At 42.2% G+C, this 23,027-nt stretch overlaps 1 protein-coding gene across 1 annotated transcript in view; it reads left to right on the forward strand.

Moving 5' to 3' along the window:
• LOC132402717 (ALK tyrosine kinase receptor-like) overlaps positions 1 to 23,027 on the forward strand; it is a 324,081-nt gene that overhangs the window by 128,801 nt on the left and 172,253 nt on the right. Inside the window, exon 4 of the mRNA XM_059985678.1 lies at positions 20,148 to 20,310. Within this exon, the coding sequence (XP_059841661.1) occupies positions 20,148 to 20,310 (163 nt within the window). The remainder of the gene's footprint in view (positions 1 to 20,147; positions 20,311 to 23,027) is intronic.

A 23,027-nucleotide genomic window follows, 5' to 3' on the forward strand; every position in this document is an offset into this window, starting at 1 on the left:
CATTTCTATATTGGTTTGGGCAGATCTGGGGATTCCATGGCTAGTGTCATAGTTTAGTGTGTGACTGGCCCATTAGATTGGAAAATATTACTTATTAAGGAGCCTAATACAATCTTGCACAGAAGTATTCTCTAGTGCAATCTGCTGCACAGTAAAATTAAAACTGCTTCTTGTAACAGCTAAGTAGAAAGGCATTGCATGATTCAGTTTCTAGGTTAATCTGTTTCAGTAATATGAATTGAGGAATAATTATTGGCTGCAGCACACAGGTTTCCTTTGTCAAAATAATGGTGGAGAACTCTTACATCTCAGTTCAACTCCTCATTGAGAAAGCAGCACATTTGACAGTGCAGCATTTTCACAGTACTGCCCTGGGTTGTGAGTATAGATATTCATGTTAATGTTGGAGGGGGAGTTAACTCTCATCTATCTTACCGAGATGAAAGAATGCTGGCTATTATACTGTGCTAGTACCAAGAACTTCCCAATTTTATCTGCTACAAAGTCCCTGTGCTACAATGAGACCATCCTCAGGGTGGAGGAGCAACACCCAGATCTTAATCCATCTGGGTAGCTTCCAACCTGATGACATAAATATCGATATCTCCTTCTAGTAAAAAAATTCCTTCACCCTCCCCTCTTCTATTCCCCATTCTTACCTCTTCTCACCTGCCTCCTTGGGTCCCCTCCTCTTCCCTTTCTCCTATGGTGCACTCTCCTCTCCTACCAGATTCCTTTCTCTCCAGTCCTTTACTATTCCTACCCAACTGGCTTCACCTATCACCTTCCAGCTATCCTCCTTCATCACCCCCACTGTTTTGTTCTGTCGTCTTCCCCCTTCCTTTATGGTCCTGAAGAGAGGTCTCGGCCTGAGACATCACTGTTTATTCATTTCCATAGGTGCTGCTTGGCTTGCTGAGTTCCTCTGTTTCTTTGTGTGTTGCTTTTAGTTTTTCTGGTTGCTCTCTGAGCCACGAGGAGTGTAAATGGAGGGCAGGCTGGTTTCTGTGATATGCTGACCTGTGTCCACAACTCTTTGCAGTTTCTTGCAGTCACAGGCAGAGCATTTGTCATACCAAGTAGTGATGCACCAGGACAGGATGCTTTGTACAAACAGGAGAAAGTCTGCAGGTGCTGGAAATCTGAAGCAACATATTCAAAATGCTGGAGGCTGCATCTATGGAAATGGATAAACAGATGACGTTTCGGGTGGAGGCCCTTCTTCAGGATTGGAAAGGAAGGGGGTAGATGCCAGAAAAAAAACATGGGGGAAGGGGAAGGGGGATCACTTTTAAAAATTGCCAGTGACAAAGGGAACATGCCAACACTTTTTTTAGCCTCCTGAGGAAGTGGAGTCTCCAACGAGCTTTCTTGGCTGCGGGTTCAATATGGTTGGATCAAGACAGGCTATTGGGAGATGTTCACTCCCAGGAACTTGAAGCTCTCCACCCTCTCGACTTTAGCACTGTAGATGTAAACAAAAGCATGTCCACCACCTCTTCCCGAAGTCAATGACCAACCCTTCCCAATCTGCTGACATTGAGGGAAAGGTTGTTGTCATGATACCATGCTGCTAGGCTCCCTACCTCCTCCCTGTGCTCTGATTCATCATTACCCACTACAGTGACACCATCTGCAGACTTGAAAATGAAGAGCGAGCAGAAACTGGCAATGCGGTCATGAGTGTGTAGAGATTTGAGTAGGGGCTGAGGTTGCAGCCTTGAGAGGCACCAGTGTTGAGGTGACTGTGGTGGAAAACAATCGATTTTTCACTTGTTTTTATAGATGGTTATCGGAGTTTAAAGTCATTGTGGAGTCCTACCTTACAATATCAGTTTCAATGTGGTGTTGACTCAGGAGATTAAGGGGCAACAATACTGTTTATTGAGTTGAAAAAGGAAGCCAAATATTTACACTTGTCACTTGCTGTGTATTTAGTAGGTCCTAATGCAGTATCATTGTGCATTCCATCATCTGACCATTGCACTCCTAAAACTGCCTGCTGCACAAAACCCTATTATCCATTGCCTTTCACAATAGACTTCTTTGCTCTGCGTTCTCTCCATCCATTCCCATCAACATTTTCTGACCTCTTCCTTCCCAGCATTATTATTAGCTGCAGTCTTTAGAATATGCCCCTAATTGTTTCCTTCATCATCATCCCTCCAGCACTCTTCTAGGTGACTTTCTGAGCTCACATTGACCTCACTCCCTTGTTTTATCCCGAATACACGTTGTGTAGCAGGGATTAACTTCCTTCACCACACTGATCTAAAAGTGTGTGTAAAAAAAAAAAATTAAGTGAGGAGAGAAACTTAGAAAGTAATAAGCTTTATCGAAATATTTTTCTTGATTAACAGGCAATCAGTAATTACACTTCTATGCAGCACAATTAGTAAGCAGAACAACGGCATATATATCACAGGCCTGCCATTCATTGTCCTATTTTGTTTGCTAATTGTTTGTTAAATTGTAGTTGAAGAATTGCCTGCAATTTACCTTTTTCTCGTATGATGTAATTAGTCCCATATTAAACTTCTCTTTATTCATTCACTTCATAGATCTGCTGTCACTGGTAAAAATCCATTCCAAATTGCCCTCAAGCAGATGGTGGGAGAGCCATTTTATTTAACTTTTGCAATTCTTCTCATGAATGATCAACACTGTCCCGGGATTTAGACTTAGTGACAATGAATGACTGGAGAGATTCTTCCATTTTGGCAGGAGAAATCGCTATTGAAGGTAGCTTTCCCAACTCCTTCCTTGCTCACCACACTCAGATACAGCATTGTGCTTTTTCTCTCTCTAATTTTGAGATTACCCAGGAGAATCAGCTTGCCTTGCCTAAGGACACAAAACAGGATTTGTTCATCCAAAACTTCCCTAACAAGCTCGGTATGGAAACTGCACTGCGGCAGACAGGAAGGCTCCATACTGGAGAGTCAAAACTGCCAACACATCACCAGCACCAGCCTACCTGCCTTCAAGGACACATATACAGAAAGTAGACAATCATGTCATGAAGGACCCCACTCACCCTGCTCATAGACTGTTTGTCCCACTCTCATCAGGGAGGAGTCTTCATACCATCTACACAATGACCAGCAGACTCAAAAATCAGTTAAATTCCCTGAGCAGTAAAGCTTTGTTGTGTTTTCTGTGCAGCATCGGAGCCAGAGTAACAGTCACTTCACTCTTTTTTACTCTTTGTGTACTGGAAATGAGCTTGAATATATACCAATGTAGCACATTGGTTCCATGTTATTAGCTCGCTGAAGGGATCATAATGGCCCATTAGTTGATGGCAAAGCTCACTTTGTGATGGTAAGCTTTCTCTTCTGATTTGCTTTTCAGAAGAAGGTGTACCCCATCGCTACATGCTTTGAATCAGTTGTCCCTTTTGGTCTTGTTTTCTTCAGGAAGGCAATGACACTTTCAGACCATCAAGCTATGTTAGCTGCATGATGTTTAGGTGCTCAACCTCATATGATGGACTGGAAGGTACCTCTGCATGGTTGAATTTATTGTGGCATAATCATTGCTCTTCCATAACCAGATAGATTTGAGAGAGTAATGTCATCTTATAGGAAATGGCATATGCAACATCATATGGAAAAATATAAAGTTAACCACTTTGGCGCTCAAAGAAGAAAAGCCGCATTTCTTTTAACTGGTGAGAAGCCGGGTAATGTGGATGTTCAAAGAGACCTAGGTGTCCTTGTTCACCTGCTAGTGTAGCAAACAATCAGGAAGAAAAATAACATTCTAAGAGTTTATACATGAAGGATTTGGGTGCAAGAGTAAAGAGGTCTTACTGCAATGACATAGGTCTTGTTGGGACCCCACTTGGAGTAATGTGTACCCTTCGTCACCTTGCTTAAAAATAGCAGAGCAAGAGTGCAGTGAAGATTCTCCAGAATGGTTCCAGGTTTGTTGTATGAAAAGAGACTGTGTAAACAAGGACTGTATTCTCTAGAGTTTAGAAGAATGAGTGTGATCACATGGAAAATCACAAGTCTTTTGCAGGTTTTGACAATTTTCATGAAGGAGAATGTGTCCCCCAATGAGGTATCCAGTTTTGAACTCCCCAACCTTGGGGGAAAAAACTATGACCATCTTGTGATGATTGTAATTGTGTGTATTTCTGAAAATGAATTGGAGATCACACTCTGAGTGGACCATCAGGGCACAGTCATCAGCACAGAGCACTTCAAGGACAAGCTTCTCAATCATCTTTGACTTGGCATTCACACGGCACTGGTCAAAGAGTGATCCATCAAACCTGTGCTTCAGATACGCATTTTGTTCAAGGTTTCTGATGGCAGGGTTCAGTGTGCATGTGAAAAATAGGTTAAAAAGCACAGAGGCCAGCACACACCCTTGTTTCACATCATTTGAAAGGTTGAATAGTTCTGAAGCTTCGCCATTTGACAGGACAAGTCATGAAAGAGACAATTGAGGCCAACAAACCTGTGAGGGTATCCCAGCTTTAACAATACCATGCACAGCATTTCTCTGACCATTTTGAATGCTTTCGTTAGATCTATAAAAACAGCATATTTTATTCTATGCATTTTTCCCAAACCTGACAAACAGTGAAAACCATGTTGATCATGCTACAACCTGCACAAAAACCACATTGTGTCTCAGGAAGGTTCTCTTCCTATATGCTGGTGATTAGCATTATACAGGCCAGAACCTTCCTAGCGTTGGATAAGAGGCGAATAACTCGGTAGTTACCATAGACATCTTACTTTGTTGTGTTTGAAGTGTGGGATGATCGAAGCATCTTTGAAGTCTTAAGAATGTCTACTTCTTTTCAGATACCCATAAGAATGCTGTGGAAGGTTCTGATTGCAACTAGACCTTCTGAGTTGAATATCGCAGTGGGTATTCTATCCTGGCTGGGGGATTTTCCAGAGCTTGTTTGAGCAATAGCTTTCTTGACCTTATCCAGCATAGGGGAAAGTTCAAGGATGTCCATGAAAGGTTTCTGCAGGATCTAGTTAAATATAGCCTGGTGCACAGCAGAGTGCCTGGTGAGCAGGTGGCCGAATTGTTCTTTCTACCTTGTGTTGATGCTGTACTTTTTCCTGGGCAAGATTGTGTGTCTGATGACAGGACAGGTGTGGTGCCTGCAGTCAAGATTTCCTTAATAAAACTGAAATACAATTTGGATTTCTTGGTGTCTGTGTAGAGCTGGATCTCTTCTGCTTTCTTCTCCTACCACTCATCTTTCATTCTATACAGGGCAGCCTGTGCCTCGCTCTCGAAGTGTTTGAAGAGGCCATGTATTACTTTGAGGGATATGTCCACTGAGGGGAGAAGATTGAATACAGTCAGTGAGTTCAGAAACCTCAGCAGCATTGTCTTTATTGATGGCTCCGCAAACAAGGAAATCAGAAGGGGCAAGGCTGAAGGGACTGTTTGCACCTGAACTGAAGGGGCACTAATATCCTGGCAGGAAGGTCGGCTAGTGCTGCACAGTTGGGGTAGGGTGTTAAACCGGAGTAGCAGGGGGATGGGATCCAGAGCACCTGAACAGCAGGGAGTGGTTGTGGAGAAAGTTGTTCAGCCTATGTACAAAGTCAGAAATTAAAAGGTTGTGCATGGTGGGACAAATATTCTGAACTACATATATTTCAATGCCAGGAGCAGGGTAGGAAAGGTAAATGAGCTTTGGGCATGGATCAGCCCATGGATTTATGACATCTGGGTTCATGTACATTAAACCAGCATGACTTTTGTGTGCCCACAGAGTTCAGAGTGTACAATGTTGTCATTGTTAACCGTCTCCTTTATGCTGTGAGATATGAACTGTTTACAGTTAGAGTGCTTCCCCATTTGCAGCCTTAGGTTGATCTAAGGCATCCACTGGCAGGACCAAATCAGAAACTTGAAATCCTTGATAGAGCGGAAATCATGAACATTGAGACCATGATGCCAAAAGCCCAGCTTTGATGGAGAGAATATGTCATGAGCATGGAAGACACCAGAAGACACGAACACTACTGTATGGCATGCTATCGGTGTCGAAGAGGAACCAAGGTAGACCTCGCAAGAGGTGCAAAGATTATGTGGAAGCTAACATTATATATGCCGGACTTACTCCAAAGCAGCTGGAACTGGATGGCATGCCTTGGTAAGGTGAGGAGAGATGTTATGCTGACCTGTTGAGTGATGGAAAGCTGTAGTAGCAATTCCTCCTGCCGTCTCAGGACAGGTCCCCTACCCTCACCGCAAACAAATTTGCCACTCAAGACTTAGACTTCACAACTGTCTTCAGGTTCGTAACAGATGAACTGCAGAAAAATGACTGTCGTAGTCAGATATGATGGACCTTGCATCATATTTCTGATGGTCCTCAGCACTTTGCAAATGACCTATTTTGAGCATCAGATTTATTTTGAGTCTGTCTTTTTGGCATCACGCATCATGATGGATGGTGTCCCCATTGTGAAGACAGAACTTTATCTCCATAAGTGAAACATGGTGGTCACTTTTGATAGAGTCGTCAAAGATAGATGCATTTGGTGAAGACAAATTCAAGTGATTCCATCTCTCATAATATTGATATAGATTTATTATTGTCTCATGTACCAAGATACGGTGAAACGATTTGTTTGTGTGTCATTCAGGCAGATTATGCCATACATGAGTATATTGAGGTAGTAAAAAGAAAATGGAATGCAAAATACAGTATAGTCAGAATCAGAATCAAGCTTAATATCACTGGCATATGTTGAGAAATTTGATAACTTTACTGCAGCAGTACAATGAAATAGAATGATAAATATATATACAGAAAAAACAATTACATTAAGTATATACTGTATATGTCTATCAAGTAGTTAAGTTTCAATAAATAGTGCAGAAAAACAGAAATAAAAATGTAGTGAGATAGTGTTCATGGGTTCAATGTCTACTTAGAAATCGGATGGCAGAGGGGAAGAAGGTTTCAAAGTACATTTAATGTCAGAGAAATGTATACAATATACATCCTGAAATGCTTTTTCTTCACAACCATCCACGAAAACAGAGGAGTGCCCCCAAAGAATAAATGACAGTTAAATGTTAGAATCCCAAAGTTCCCCCCAGCAACCCTCCCTCCCACTCGTAAGCAGCGGCAAGGTCTCCCCTCCCTTCTCCCCACTGAGCACTCAAATGTGCAGCAAAGACACAGACTACTCATTCGCCTGGTAGAGTGGTGTCCGTTTCACAGAGAAAAACAACTCGCTGATTTACAATGTTAAAAGTCTGTTACATCGCTTTTGTCCATAAATCTTCTGACTCCCACAATCTCCTACGGGGACATCGACCTTCAATCCACCCACCTCCAGAGCCAGAAAATCACAAAACTCTGGAGTCAAGCTAAGCTCTTAGGCCTGCATCCTGATATAGGGATTTGCATTGTCCAGGTGATCCAAGGATGTGTGGAGATCCATTGAGACTGCATCTGCTGTCGACCTATTGTGGCAATAGACAAACTGCCTATTGCAGTGGTTCCAGTGGTTCCAGGTTCTTCCTGGGACAGGTGCTAATCCTAGCCTCGACCAACCTCTCAAAGCATTCCATTGTTGCAGATGTGAGTGCTGCTGGACAATAGCCTTCAGGGCATGGCCTGCTTGATCAGTGATGATGTCAGCTTAGGCCAGCATTGTCAGCTTAGGCTGAGGGTCAGCTGGTATTATATCATGCTGGTAGCCAGTAGGGTAGTCATGGAGAAAAGTACAAAAAAAGATGTGCTTGTAAACATCAATTATAGCAATAGGAGCAAGTGGCAATATCCTGTGAATTCTTCTCCGGATCTCTTCAGCAACAAGCAGTGTATGAAGAGGCCATGCTCACTATTGATGTAGTATTGTGACATGTGATTGTTGCAACTTCATCTAGACAACACTTTTAGAGTTTCACTGTGCTCAACCTTTAAAAGTGAAGCTTGGTCTGAAAAGAAAGGGTACTTTGGCCAGAAATGCTGTTTACCATCTGGTTCAGGAAAATAATGGTTGGATGATGTAGCACACAATGAAGCATTAGGAGATACTGTTTCGACCGCAAGCAAGCAGTGCAAACTTTGGGTTACTTTGGTCAGATCAGTAAGAGCATTGTTTTCCCTTAATCTCCTGAATCAACGTAACATTTAAACTGTGCCACTAAGACACAAATTCATGACGTTCCAGGCACCATTTAGAAATAACATTGTGTTTATCCACTTGGTAATTTAACCTCAAATTCAGTAGTGATTAGCTTTACCGAATGACTGATTTCAATATTCAAGATTCAAAGCTCACAAATGTAAAGGAGAATGAAGTAATTGTTACTCTGGATCCCATGCATTACAAGAAAAAAACACAGAAGGTAAAGAATACAGTATAAATACTAAACATATAAATATACAGTAGATAGTACATACTATAGCTTGTATACATAGATTGGATGTCCATAAAGTGACGCTAGACTGACTGGAAGTGATAAGTAGTGGTGGTTGGGAGTATGGAGGGCTGGGTTAGTAGGTGGAGGAATTGGTCAGCTGTACTGCTTGGGGAAAGAAATGTTTTCGAGTTTGGTGGTCCTAGCGTGGATGCTACATACTTCCTCCCTGATGGGATTGAAGCAAACAGTCCATGAGCAGTGTGGGTGGAATCCTTCATGATGTAACTAACCCTTTTCTGGGCCCTTTTCTACATGTACATGTCCCTGATGGCAAGTAGGCTGGTGTTGGTGATGCACTGGGCAGTCTTGTACCCATTGTTGAACCTTCCTGTCCATTGAGGTGCAGTTTCCGTACCAAGCAGTGATGCAGCTTGTCGGGATGCTCTCTACATTATGACTGTGCAGAGTCCAGCTCTCTTCAGCCTCCTCAGAAAATAAAAGCTTTCTTGACTGTGTAGGAATGTTTTCTTGGACCAGGAGAGGTTGTGTGTGATGTGCACTCGCAGGAGTTTGAAACTGCTTGCAGATTCCACTGCCATGCTGGCAATGTAAAAAGGGGGTTTTGAGTTCTCCTGAAGTCAATAACCACCTCCTTTGACTTGTTGGCATTGAGGAAGAAGAGGCCTCAGCAGTGACTGCTGGTGGGCAATCAGAGAAGACACCTCCATTGCATATCAGGATTGTCAGAGGGCCTTACAATTTTTCAATTAACATGGTCCCAACTAATCCCCTCACTGTCACTTGCATTTGCCTGGCGGAACTAACTTTTACAGTGAACAACTGGACCTTTAGTTACATCCACTTTCTCTAGATCGAAGGTGTAACTCACACAGGGCAGCTTCCTTGTGGAATACAGTTCCCGAGGAGATTACATAGAGAGAAATAGAGTTTAAAAGAAGCAAGGAGGATCAGTCAGAACACTTTACACACCACAGTTCCTGAGGAAACACACTGGATTGTGCATAATTTGGAACTTGGCAAAGACCAACAAAAATAAGATAGGTTTAAGCAGAATGGCCATTGTGTGTGTGTGGGCCAGTGTTAGAGTGGCGAGTTGAGGCTTTGGCTCATCTGGACTTTGAGGAGGAGAGGTGTGAGCCATAGATTTTTTTTTCATAAGGTGTTTTTTTTTTCTTATTGCACTTTTAGAGCATTAGAAATGCCAGGCAGGATGGTGGAATGCTCCTCTTGCAGGATGTAGGAAGATGGGAAGAACTCCAGTGTCTGCAACAACTACACCAGCAAGAAGCGCATCCAGATGCAGCTTCGAACAGACCATGTTAAGGAGTAGATGAAATAAATGAAATCTGATCATTCAGAAGATGGAGGGGTTGATAGTCAGGACATACATACTGTACAGCACAGATAACTGGGTGACCGTCTTGATGGGGAAAGCAGGAAGGCAGCCAGTGCAGACTGTCCCCGTGGTCATTCCCCTCAACAACAGGTATACTGGTTTAGGTACTGTTGGTGGGGAAGATCTATCAGAGGAAAGCCTTTGAGTCTGGCACTATGTCTCAGAAGGGAAGGGGGAAGAAGAGGATTGTTGGTTAGGGGAACAGAAAGGAAGTTCCAGAATGGTATGGTGCCTCCCAGGTGCCAGGGTCTTAGATCGAGTCCACAGCATTCTTCAGTGATAGCATGAGCAGCCAGAGATCCCTGACAGCATCAGTGACATAGGCAGGAGGGGTGATGGGGTCCTGCAAACTGAGTTCAGGGAGCTGGGTGTTAAGTTAAATGACAGAACCTCCAGGATCGTGATCTCCAGACTGCTACTCCTGTCATGTCTAGTGAGGAGGGCAACAGAGTTCTGGATCATCGTGCTCTCAACCTGGAAAGTTGGGACCTGTAGAGAAGGGACTGTTTGCGCCTGAACTGAAGGGAAATAATATCCTAGTGGGAAGGTCGGCCAGTGCTTACGGTTGGGGTGGGGCGTTAAACGAGAGTAGCAGGGGGATGGGATCCAGAGCACCTGAACAGCAGGGAGTGGTTGTGGAGAAAGTTGTTAAGCCAGAAATCAGAGTCAGAAATTGAAAGGTAGAGCGTGGTGGGACTAAGGTTCTGAATTGCATGTATTTCAATGCAAGGCGTAATGTAAGAAAGGCAAATGAGCTTTGGGCATGGATCGGCACATGGATTTATGATGTTGTACCCATTACTGAGACTTGTTCGCAGGAGGGGCAAGACTGGAAGCTCAAAGTTCTAGGGTTCCATTGCTTTAGATGTGATAGAGTGGGATGGATTGAACAGAAACAATGGCATTACTAGTCAGGGAAAATGTCACAGCAGAGCCCAGTCAGAGCTCACCTGGTTAGGCTTCATGGTAGAAATGAGAAATAAGAAAGGTATGACCATGCTAATGGGATTATGTTATGGACCAGCCAATGGTGTGTGGAATTTAGGGGAGCAAATTTGTTGAGAGATCACAAATTGTTGCAAGATACTTAAGGTTGTGATAGTAAGCAATTTTAAATTTCCATATTTTGACTCTGACTCCCATACTGTAAAAGGGCTGGAGGGGAAAGAGTTTTTCAAAAGTGTTCAGAAAAGTTTCCTGAATTAGTCCAAACTAGAAAATGTGACACTAGATCTCCAATTGGGGAATGCAACAAGGCAGGTGACAGAAGTTTGTGCAGGGGAACACTTTGCATCTCGTGATCATAATGCCATCAGTTTCAAGGTAATTATGGTAAAGTGTAGGTCTGGTTCTCATGTCAAGATTCTAAATTGGATAAAGGCTGATCTTCATGGTATCAGAGGGGATCTGTCAAGTCTGTATTGGGATAGTTTGTTTTTTGGCAAAGGTGTACTTGGTAAGTGTGGGTTTTTTTCAAAAGTGAAACTTTGAGAGTAAAGTGTTTGTATGTTCCTGTCAGAATAAAAGATAAGGAAAACCATTCTGGGGAACCTTTGCTTCTGAGAGATATTAAGTCCCTGGTTAAGAAAAAGGAAGTGCACAGCTGGTACTGTATAGGCAGGCAGGAACAAACGAGGCTGTTGAGGAGTATAAGAAATATAAGAGAACACTTCAGAAATAAATCACGAGGGCTAAAAGAAGGCATGAGGTTGTTCATCAGACAAGGTGAAGGCGAATCTTAAGGGCTTCTACAGATACAGTATATTAAGAGCAAAAGGATAGCAAGAGACAAGATTGTTCCTCTGGAAGATCAGAATGGTCATCTATGCATGGAGCCATAAATCGATTTTTTTGCATCTGTATTGGGAGAAGGTCACAGAGTCTATAGAAGTGAGGCAAAACTACAGTGATGTCATGAACATCATAGAGATTACAGAGGGTGAGGTGTTTGCTGTCTTGAGGCAATTTAGGGTGGATAAATCCCTAGGGCCTGACAGGGGTTCCCTCAGACCCTACGGGAAGCAAGTGCAGAAATTGCACAGGCTCTAGTAAAAATATTTAAAACATACATATCCATGAGTGAGGTGTCGGAGGTTTAGAGGATAGCTGTTGTTTAAGAAAGTATCTAAGAATAAGCCAAGAAATTATAGGCCGGTGAGCCTGGCATCAGTAGTGGGAACGTTATTGGAAGGTATTGTAAGGGACTGGATTGGATATATTTGGATAGTCAGGAACTGATTATAGATAGTCAACATGGCTTTGTTTCTTTAGGCTGAGTCAGAAAGCTGACAGAAAAAGGCAGACAGAAAGCTGTGTGAAAAGCTGTCAGATACCTGAGGTTCCCTCCAGCATTTTATAGATCAGGTCATTGATTGCTTGATAAGTGTTATTTTGCTACCTTCAGTATTTTGTTAAGATTCCTCCTTTCCTTCTGTAATGTATTATCTTATAACCTAATAAAGTAGTCCCTAAAACCTTTAACATGTGAACAGTGCCTTCTTTGTTTGCAGTTAACTCTTGATGCTGAATCAGGGAAGAAAAAGGAATGAGTTTCTAAATATTTTTATTACAGATGGTGGGTTTTCCATATGAAGAGAGGTAAAGCAAAACCAGATTTTCATTCCCAAGGAAAATGGGAAATAGAAGAATCATTGATGACCTTACTCAAACCTGTGCAGTAAGATCCAAAGGGGGACTGATGTGAGGTGTTTTCATTAGTGGGAGAGTCGCAGATGTAACTACAAGGCAAGGGGCCATAGAAATCTCTTCCAGTGGCTGGTAAAACTCCAGAAATCTCTGCCCCAGTGAGTGGTGGAGGCTGGATCAATAGAAGTACTTCAAGTTGACGAGGGAATGTTGATGAGGGTAAGGCAGTGGATGTAGTCTATATGGACTTCAGCAAAGCCTTTGACAAAGTTCTACATGGAAGGTTAGTTAAGAAGGTTCAGTCGTTAGGTATTAATGCTGGAGTAATAAAATGGATTCAACAGTGGCTAGATGGGAGATGCCAGAGAGTAGTGGTGGATAATTGTTTATCGGGATGGAGGCCAGTGACTAGCGGGGTGCCTCAGGGATCTGTTTTGGGCCCAATGTTGTTTGTAATATACATAAATGATCTGGATAATGGGGTGGTAAATTGGATTAGTAAGTATGCCGATGATACTAAGGTAGGAGGTGTTGTGGATAATGAGGTGGGTTTTCAAAGCTTGCAGGGAGATTTATGCTGGTTAGAAGAATGGGCTGAACGTTGGCAGATGGAGTTTAATGCTGAGAAGTGTGAGGTTCTACATTTTGGCAGGAATAATCCAAATAGAACATACAGGGTAAATGGTAGGGCATTGAGGAATGCAGAGGAACAGAGAGATCTAGGAATAACAGTGCATAGTTCCCTGAAGGTGGAGTCTCATGTAGATAGGGTGGTGAAGAAGGCTTTTGGAACGCTGGCCTTTATAAATCAAAGCATTGAGTACAGAAGTTGGGATGTAATGTTAAAATTGTACAAGGCATTGGTAAGGCCAAATTTGGAATATTGTGTGCAGTTCTGGTCACCGAATTATAGGAAAGATATCAATAAATTAGAGAGAGTGCAGAGACGATTTACTAGGATGTTACCTGGGTTTCAGCACTTAAGTTACAGAGAAAGGTTGAACAAGTTAGGTCTCTATTCATTGGAGCGTAGAAGGTTGAGGGGGGATTTGATCGAGGTATTCAAAATTTTGAGAGGGATAGATAGAGTTGACGTGAATAGGCTGTTTCCATTGAGAGTAGGGGAGATTCAAATGAGAGGACATGATTTGAGAGTTAGGGGGCAGAAGTTTAAGGGAAACACAAGGGGGTATTTCTTTACTCAGAGAGTGATAGCTGTGTGGAATGAGCTTCCTGTAGAAGTAGTAGAGGCCAGTTCAGTTGTGTCATTTAAGGTAAAATTGGATAGGTATATGGACAGGAAAGGAGTGGAGGGTTATGGGCTGAGCGCGGGTAGGTGGGTCTAGGTGAGATTAAGAGTTCGGCACGGACTAGGAGGGCCGAGATGGCCTGTTTCCGTGCTGTGATTGTTATATGGTTATATGGTTAAGTGGAAGTGGAGAAATAGTCGATATTTGATAAATCGAAGAATAGAGAGGTGTGGAGAAATAGCACAGAAGAGAATTTAAGGTGAGCATTAATCAGACGTGGCCGTATTAACTGATCGGGCAGGCTTGAAGGCTGTGGACTACTCGTGTTCCTGTTTCCCTGTCTTGTGATCCTATTAAAATATACCAAATCCTTACACATCTTAAAAGGTTTGTTGCAGTGGAAATCTTCCCCCTGGCTGCAATGTCTAGAACCAAGAGTCACACTCTCAGACTAAGGGGAGGTCATTAGCACTGTTATGAGGAGAAATTTCTTCACCCAGTGACTGATAAATTTTCACAATTTTCTACTCCAGAATTTATTTAACACAAATATCAAAAGATTCCTAGATATTAAAGGAATCATGAGATATAGGGATAGTACACAAAAATAAAACTGATGCAGAATATCAACCTATGACTTGATGAATGACAAAGCAGACTTATGGGCAAGTTGAACTTATACTTCTCCTAGATCAATTTTATTATGTTTAAAGAAAGTAATGAAATAATATTGCAGGAACATAGCTAGGAATGTAGTTGTGAATTCTACAATGCAGTTTGTGCCAAGGAATCTGGCTGTACCTGTTACAATGGAGTGTGTTCGGGGAAATACCAAGTGAACCTGCTATGTGATGTGTGCTCAAGAACATAGGTGAGGATGCTTGAATAAAACTTTCTCAGGAGCATTAGTGTCAATGTTATGCCCCAGCCCCCCCCCCCACCCCCTGTGGCAACTCATTTACTCATTTGACTTAATTAAGTTCTATCTTTTCTACCATTTATACACGTGCAATAAAAGTTTATCACCAAAATTAATTCACAGCTTTCCTTTTTCAGCTTTGTACATGGTCAATATACTTTCTTCTTTGATGATTACTAATTTAATTTACATTTCAGATTGCCTCTAAGTTCATTGCTTTTTCGACTTCCCATGTATTTTTCCAAACTATGTCTTCGGTCACTTCTTTGGTCTTGCCATCTCTCGTGGCCCTACCCTTATCTAACATAGGTAACGCCATTTATGTTCATTACCTTGAAAGGTTTTCCTCCTGTACTCAACTCTAATTCTTTCCATGGCTGCTCCTGAATAAAACATTTTTTTTCCCAATTCAAGTACAACTGCGCTTTCAATTATCAAGACTGGATCTAGACTCACTTCAATGAATGATTTACCTATCCAAGCACAGCTTCATCTTTGAAGGCTGATTCCTATGAAGCAATTATATTCTCCAGCTCTGGTCACTTGTGACTAAGGATTTTATCACCGTTCCCTTAATTAAAAGAAAGTACACGGCCACTTAAGTCACTTAATATAGCTAGACCACTTAAATCATAATCAAGCCCTGCTCTATTTGTTACATAGCTTTCACCACTTCAGGGTCATCCTGGCCAACACGACAAACATAAATTATTTTCTCAACTGTTAGATGTCTTCTTAAGTTCTTCTGTTCTTCAGCCTCACACCAAAAATAAGTGCAAACAATTCCTTGGGTGGAGTTGTTGATCAGCTTACTGTCTGGATAAAGTAACTGTATTTGAGACTCACTAAAAGTGCTGGAGGAACCTAGCAGGCCACGCAGCATCTATGGAAAAAAAGTGGTCAATGTTTTGGGTGTTAGTGAGCTTCCTTGATTGGAGGATGTGTTTTGGGACCATGAGAGGTCATGCAAGATGTGCACTGCCAGGAGTTTGAAACTGCTTGCACTTTCCACTGATATAGAGAGGGTTGAGAGTGGTGCAAGTTCTTCTGAAGTGGATAATCATCTCCTTTGTCTTGTTGACATTGAGGAAGAGGCTATTTTCCTGGCACTAGGCCTCAAACTCTTCCGCCTCCTCTCTGTAGACAGGCTCATTCTTGGTGAGGAGCCCTATTACCGTCACGTTATCAGCAAACTTGACAAAGTGACAATGGATATGGCCCAGTCCATCACCAGTAAAACCCTCCCACCTTTGAGCACATCTACATGGAGCATTGTCGCAGGAAAGCAGCGTCCATCATCAGGGACCCCCTCCCGAACCACCACCCAGGTCATGCTTGCTTCTCACTGCTGCCATCAGGAAGAAGGTACAGGAGCCTCAGGACTCACAAAACCAGGTCCAGAAGCAGTTATTACTCCTCAACCATCAAGCTCTTGAGCCACAGGGGATGACTGCACTCAACTTCACTTGCCTGGTCACTGAAATGTTTCCACAACCTATGGACTCACTTTCGAGGAATCTTCATCTCATGTTCTCGATATTTATTATTATTCATTTATTATTATTATTTCTTCCCTTTTGTTTTATCACAGTTTGTTGTCTTTTGCACACTGGCTAAATGGCCAGTTGGTGCAGTCTTTCATGGATTCTGGAAGAAGACACACTAGAAAATAAATCCCAGGGTTATATATGGTTACATATATGTACTTTGTAATAAATTTACTTTGAACTTTTAGAACTTTGGCCTGCTGCTTTAGTCATTTCCCATCATTCCAAATAGCCCATTGGTCCAATGCTTTAAGAATTACAAATTATGTTTTTCCTTCCTCCTTTCATGCCTTCTCCAAGCTCATCTTAATTGTGAATTCCTGCTTCTTCAGCAATATTCCCACTGAATTACTAACCAGCTATCTTATTTTCATCATTCTCTACTGGCAGTATTGTTTATGGCTATGTTGCTTTGAGTACTGTTCTCTCCCTTTGAAATCAGTTATCCTGACCTTCTCTGTTGATGGAAACCCTTGCTCCAAAATCCCTGGACATTCCAATGCAACTCCATATGTTCTTACTTTCCAAATGCATGACAATTACATTTGGAACTCTATGTTTGACTCTCTCTAGCCCCTTCCATAGTACTGAAACAACTTGGTTCAAAGTTATCAATGACATCCTTCGTGATTGTTAACTTTCATTAGTACTGACATTAAGGGACTAGAAATTGTTATATATCATCAGTTAGAACACTGGGTTCAAATCTGCAACATCTGGAATTGTGTTTAAGAGAAGCTAATTGCCATTGTACCAGCACTTTTTTGCATACTCACTATAAAAAGACAACGCACTTAATTCTTGCTCCCCTTGTAACTAATAAATAGGCAGCAGGATTTCTAAACTCCCTCTAATGAGTAATTGCGCTATCTTCAAGTGAATGTTTAGGCCCTGTGGTTTTATCTATTTGGTTGAAAAATCTCAAGAGTACTCAACAAACAATTTATACTCAGATTATTTTTGTGTGTATGAAATTGAAAGACAGCACAGAAAACAAAGTCCAGCTGGGTTTGTTGTTCTGAGGAAGAAATTATCATCCCCACTTTCAATGGAATATTCACCCACTGTGAGTTATTTCTGTGTTCCTGTACGTTACCAGAGAAACGCTATTACCTTGAAAAAAGAACGGTTTTATTTTTCACATGAGCGTCGACAGTGAAATGCGCTGGTTGCATCCAAGGCCAATGCGGTCTGAAGATGTGCTGTGGGGCAGCTGGCAAGTATTGCCATGTTTCCAGTGCCAATGCAGCATGCCCACAATTTGCTAATCTTAACCCTAATCTGTAAGTCTGGGACATGTGGAAGGAAACCGAAGCACCCAGAGAAAACTATCGTGGTCCCCAAGAGTTTCTGTTACGGGCCAGCTTCTGTGTTTAGATCTCTAACTCTCCAGAGTAGAGACAGCTGACACAACCCTTTTAATGATTCAGGACTGTCCAGCTAATTGGCAATCATGTTTTAGAGCCATGAATTCAGTATTTAAGGAGCACCTAAACAGAGCTTCGGTGCTCAATTGTAAGCACAACTGAAGATATCGACTCGTTTTGAACTGTTTTCATTCCAGTTTCATATTATGCCTCAGATTCTCCAGCTTTTGGGGTCTTAATCATCCTTATCAAGGTCTTTTGTCACAAGTTTATACAGGCTCCTTACAAACAGTGACAGGAATTGAGCCCCCATTGCTGGCGCAGCGAAGTTTTACGCTAGCCGCCACCCTACCGTGCCAGCTCTTTGTACTCTTGTGCATTGTTTAACTCACTCATGTGTTATGTGATGCCATTACTCTCATCTGTATTGGATTTGAAACCTAGGACAGAAATCCCTGCTGTCACTAATTTGTATTGAATGAAAAATGTCTCCAAGTTAATTAGTTCAGATAATTGTGCATTAGATTCCTCTTGATATTATTGCAGGTAAATATGGTTTTGAAAAAACAGACTTGGAGGTTGAAATCACATATTATTTGTTTATTCTAAATGGCCAAAAGAGAATTTTACAATGAATTGTTACAGTCAGCCCCATGCCCAAACTCTCCCCAAGCACAAATGCAACATTTCCACTATTCACTGGCATTTGAACAGTTTTCTGGCTCTAACTGCCTTACTTTCATGGTGAATGTTCAACCTTCCATATATGCAGAAGCCTTCTACTTTCTTCTATTAAACCAGTCCCCACCTATTGCCCCCTTTTCACTGCCTGGTTAAACCTGTTTTCACATGTCATCATTGCTTTCCCTCCAAATAAAAGGTTTGCAAAGCAATCTCCCGTGGATCCCAGCTATGCCTGTCTCTAATGGGACAAAAGAGTCATTCCTTGTACAATTCACGTCCCCTCAATCAGCAACATGGGAGACTCTGCGGATGCTAGAAATCCAGAGCAACTCACAAACAATGCTGGAGAAACTCAGAGACAGGCAACATCTATGGAAGGGGAGTAAAAAACAAGAGACATTTCAGGCTGATACATTTCACCAGGATGAAGAGGAATCAGAAAGCAGAGGGAGGGGAAGGAGTACCAGTGGTAAGTGATAGGTGGAAACAGATGGGGGGGAGGGTAGGAAGGTGGGTGGCTGGGGACTTGGGAAGGGGAATTGTGGGGGATGAAGTGAGAAGCTGGGAGGTGATGGGTGGAAGAGATGAAGAACTGAGGTAAGGGGAATCTGATTAGAGGAGGGAAGGTGAGGAGAAGAGAAGGGGTGAGAGGGGAAACAGAATGGCAAATGGAAAAAGGGAGAAGGGGAGACATTAGCAGAAATTAGAGAAAATTATGTTCATGCCACCCAGTGGCATATAAAGTGTTGCTCCTCCAGACCTGAATGTGGCCTTACCATTGCAGTAGAGGAAGCCATGGACCAACATGATGGTGTGGGTGATGCACCATCAATAACACTAGGAGACTGGAAGTGAATGATAGGTTTTTATTAACAGCAAACAAGGGACCACGACCATGACTGAGGGAGGAGCAGTGCCCCCAATCGCCTTTATACAGGGGTCTGTGGGAGGAGCCACAGGAGCAGTCAGCAGGGGAGGGCGTGTTCAGACAGGTATACACAGTGGGAAAGGGAAGTATAATTAAAGTGGGTGGCCACCAGGAAATCCTATCTTTTCTGGCAGGCGGAACGAAGGTGCTCAATGAAATGCAATCACCCCCCCCACCCCCAGTCTGTATCGAGTTGAACTGATATACTGTTATCGAGAAGGCCACACCAGAAGCACCAAATACAGGTGAAGTGTTCCCTCTTTTGGAAGGATTGATTCAGGCCCTGAATGATGGTGAGGACAGAGGAAAAGGGATAGGTATTACTCATTCTGGGATGGGATAAGTATAAGGAGGGTGAGTGGATAACAGAGTCATGTAGAGAGCCATCCCTACGGTGGGGGGGAGGGGGCATGCGGAAGTACTCAGTGGTGGGAGTATATTATAGATCAGAAAAGTTATGAAGAATGATGTGCTGAATATGTAGGCTTGTGAAGTGGTAGGTAAGGACAAAGGAAACCCTGTTGTGGTGGTGGAAAGATGGGGTTAAAGCAGATATGTGGGAGATGCAGGTGAGGGCAGCATACATTGGTGGCCTTGATGGTGGTGGAAGGGAAATCCTGTTCTTTGAAGAAGGAGATCATCTCAGCTGTTCTAGAATGGAAAGCCTTATCCTGAAATGTGGCCGAAATCGAGGACCTGAGAAAAGGGAATAGCATTCCTGCAAGAGAAAGGTTGGGAAGATGTAGAGCCAAGATAACTGTGAGAGTCTCCCACTTTTGTCTTTCATCAAGGTACCTTGCATCATCTAATTTCCTCCCTTTCATTGATAGTCCCTGATGAAAATTAATTGACATGAAACAATAATTCTTAATTGTCTACACAAATGTCATCTGACCTACTATGTTTTTAATACATTTTTTTGTTTATTATTTTCAGAAAACTAACATTGGTACAGTTTAACTTTTTTAAAATGTAGTCACAGCAACCTTATTCTTTTTATCCTCTTCAATTTCTAGGTCCATGGATCATTACAACATGTGGTGCCAGTGGGCCCAAAGGGCCAACACAAGCTCAATGCAATAATGCTTACCGGAATACAAATACATCTGTAGTGGTTGTGGCCGAAGGACGTTGGCAAGGAATCCAGAAGTGGAGAGTGCCATCATCTGACACATATAAGTAAGTGTAGACTTTCTTACTGTATAATTCACTGTTGTAACATGGCCAAGCACTTCTATTTAGAGCTTGAGAAGATGTCCTTATGGTGGAGATAGCACCACTCTTATTTCAAAATGTCATTAATCCATGCCTTGAATGATTTTTTGAAAGAAGGAATTAATTTTACTAATCATTTACATTAACTGAGTATTTCATCCTTCCCGTTAAAAAGTTTATTTACTTTGGTAATCAGTGTATAAACTAGACTCTCTCTTCCTGACCATTGTCAACATCCAGGAGGAAAAAAAACAAATTATAAAAATGTTATTAGGTAAAATTTTGCAATGATTAGGTACATGAGATGAAGACATATTGATATATTTAGAAGATATCAATCAATGGTGACAGGTCATTTGAATTTAAGTACAAAAATGGCCTCAAAGTCAAGTTTATAGTAATATGCACAAGTACAGTACAGTATGCACAGGTGCAATGAAAAACATTATGACGTGCTTTGAGAGTTTGGTTGTGGTGCGAATCATCTTCTGCCTCAGAGATCACCAGGATCTGCTCCAATTTGCCTTCTGCTGTAACAGCCAGACTTGTGGTTTACTGTTATCCTCTGAGTCGAAGATGCAAGGTTCCTCCCATCTGATTGTTTGTGCTACATTCTCACTGCAGTTGTATTTTATCATGGTATTTCAAAGTCTGGCAAGGAGCTAAATCCTAGTTGCTACATCTGTTAACCTCCTAGTCCTCCTTTTCTCCAATGAGTTGTTATCATATTATAAGATCACCCCAGTCCAGGCCTGACCCACTTCATCGACCTGAGTACTGTTGTATGTGAACCATCACAATATTTCCTCCATTAGATCCTTGATTGGTCAGGGCATGAAGGGATAAAGGGAGAAGGCAGGAGATTGGGCCTGAGAGGAAAATTGGATCAGCCGTGATGAAATGGAGCAGACTCGATGGGCCAAATGGCCTAAATCTGCTTCTGTATCTTATGGTCTTATTTTCCTCTTTTCCAGTTACGTACCATCCTAATTACTGGTATTGAGCCAGTCCCAGTCAGGGCCCTAACTAGCCCTTCTAGGTGACGTATCGTCAATTGTATCCAATGCTGTAGATGTGCCCTCCTCCACATCAGTGAGACCCAACATAGACTGGGGGACCATTCTGTCAATCACCCTTGTTCTGTCTAATACAAAAGGCAGGTTTATCACTGGCTATTCATTTCAACTCAGACTTCCCCTTCTCATTCCAACATGTTGGCCCAATGAGGTTGCACTCAGCTTGGAGGAGCAAAATCTCATATTCCAGCTTGGTTCTTGAAGTAGCAAGTAGGAGCAGGAGTAGGCCATCCAGCTTGTTGAGCCTTCTCCACCATTCAATAAAATCATGGCTGATCTGACCACCGACTCATTTCCACCTACCTACTTTTCCCCATAACCTTTAATTCCCCTACAGTGCAAAATTCTAGCCAACCTTGTCTTAAATATATTTACTGAGGTAGCCTCCGCTGCTTAGTTGGGCGGAGAATTCCAAAAAATCACTAATCTCTGGGAAAAGCAGCCCCTCCTCATCTCTGTCCTAAATCTACTCTCATGAATCTTGAGGCTGTGTCCCCTAGTTCTAGTCTCACCTACCAGTGGAAACAACTTTCCCACTTCTATCTTATCTATCCCTTTCATAATTTTATGTTTCTATATGGTTAGTGCATGTAGACCAATCCATCAGCATTTGGGCTGGTGAAAGGCCATCCTGCAGTGAAACTCTTCTGTAAATCATCGGACTTCTGGGGAAATCCTCTCATCTATCTCGTGCTTCCTTCATGAGGCCCTTAACTACTCTGACTGAATTCTCTGCTAGGCCATTCGATTTTGTGTGATGTGGGCTTGAAGTTGTATGTTGAAACCCAGAGATATTGGCAAAAGATTCAAATTCACAGCTCGAAAATTGTGGACTATTGTCTGATACTACTTCATGTGGAACTCCATCCCTCACAAACAGTTTTCAGGAAGGTGATGACTGCTTTGCTGGATGTTGATTACAGTGTTGCAACCTTAGGGTAATTTGAAAAGTAGTCTGTTGCAATATGACTCTATCATTACAATCAAACAAATCCACTCCAACTTTAAAGTACGGCCTTTCTGGTACAGAGTGCGGAGTAAGTGTTTCTACTTGCTTCTTTCGTCTATAAGTAAGATATATTTCTCATGAAGCAATGGTCTGGCTGATGTTTTGGGCCATTCTTGGCCGGTATATCACTTCACAAGCTCTAAGTTTACATTTTTCCTCACCAAGATGCCCTTTGTGTATCTTCTGGAGCATTTCCTTGTGTAGTGACACTGGAATAACAAAATTGTTCCCTTTGAAGATCTTATCTTTCACTACTGATGGTTCAGCTCTGCATGCCCAACGATACAGAATACACATTGAACAGCCTTTCTCAGATGCTGGCCATGCTTTCCATATCATATCTTTGAGTTCTTTCATTGTTTTATCTGACCTTGCTGCTTTCCTAATTGGCTCTGTTCCATCAGGAGTTACAGGAAAGGAGGTGACAACCCACGTCAACGTTGGCCAGTGTATCTGCATTAGCCACTTAGTCACTCTTTTCTTTCTTGTCAACTGCTCGAAACTCCATATCAGCAGCAAACATAGATCCTGGTGCATAGATCATCTGTGTATCGTATTTCTACGGCTTTATCAACATGTGCTCTATCCTCATGGGA

The sequence above is a fragment of the Hypanus sabinus genome, chromosome 12 (genome assembly GCF_030144855.1).
Source record: "Hypanus sabinus isolate sHypSab1 chromosome 12, sHypSab1.hap1, whole genome shotgun sequence".
Taxonomy (NCBI): domain Eukaryota; kingdom Metazoa; phylum Chordata; class Chondrichthyes; order Myliobatiformes; family Dasyatidae; genus Hypanus; species Hypanus sabinus.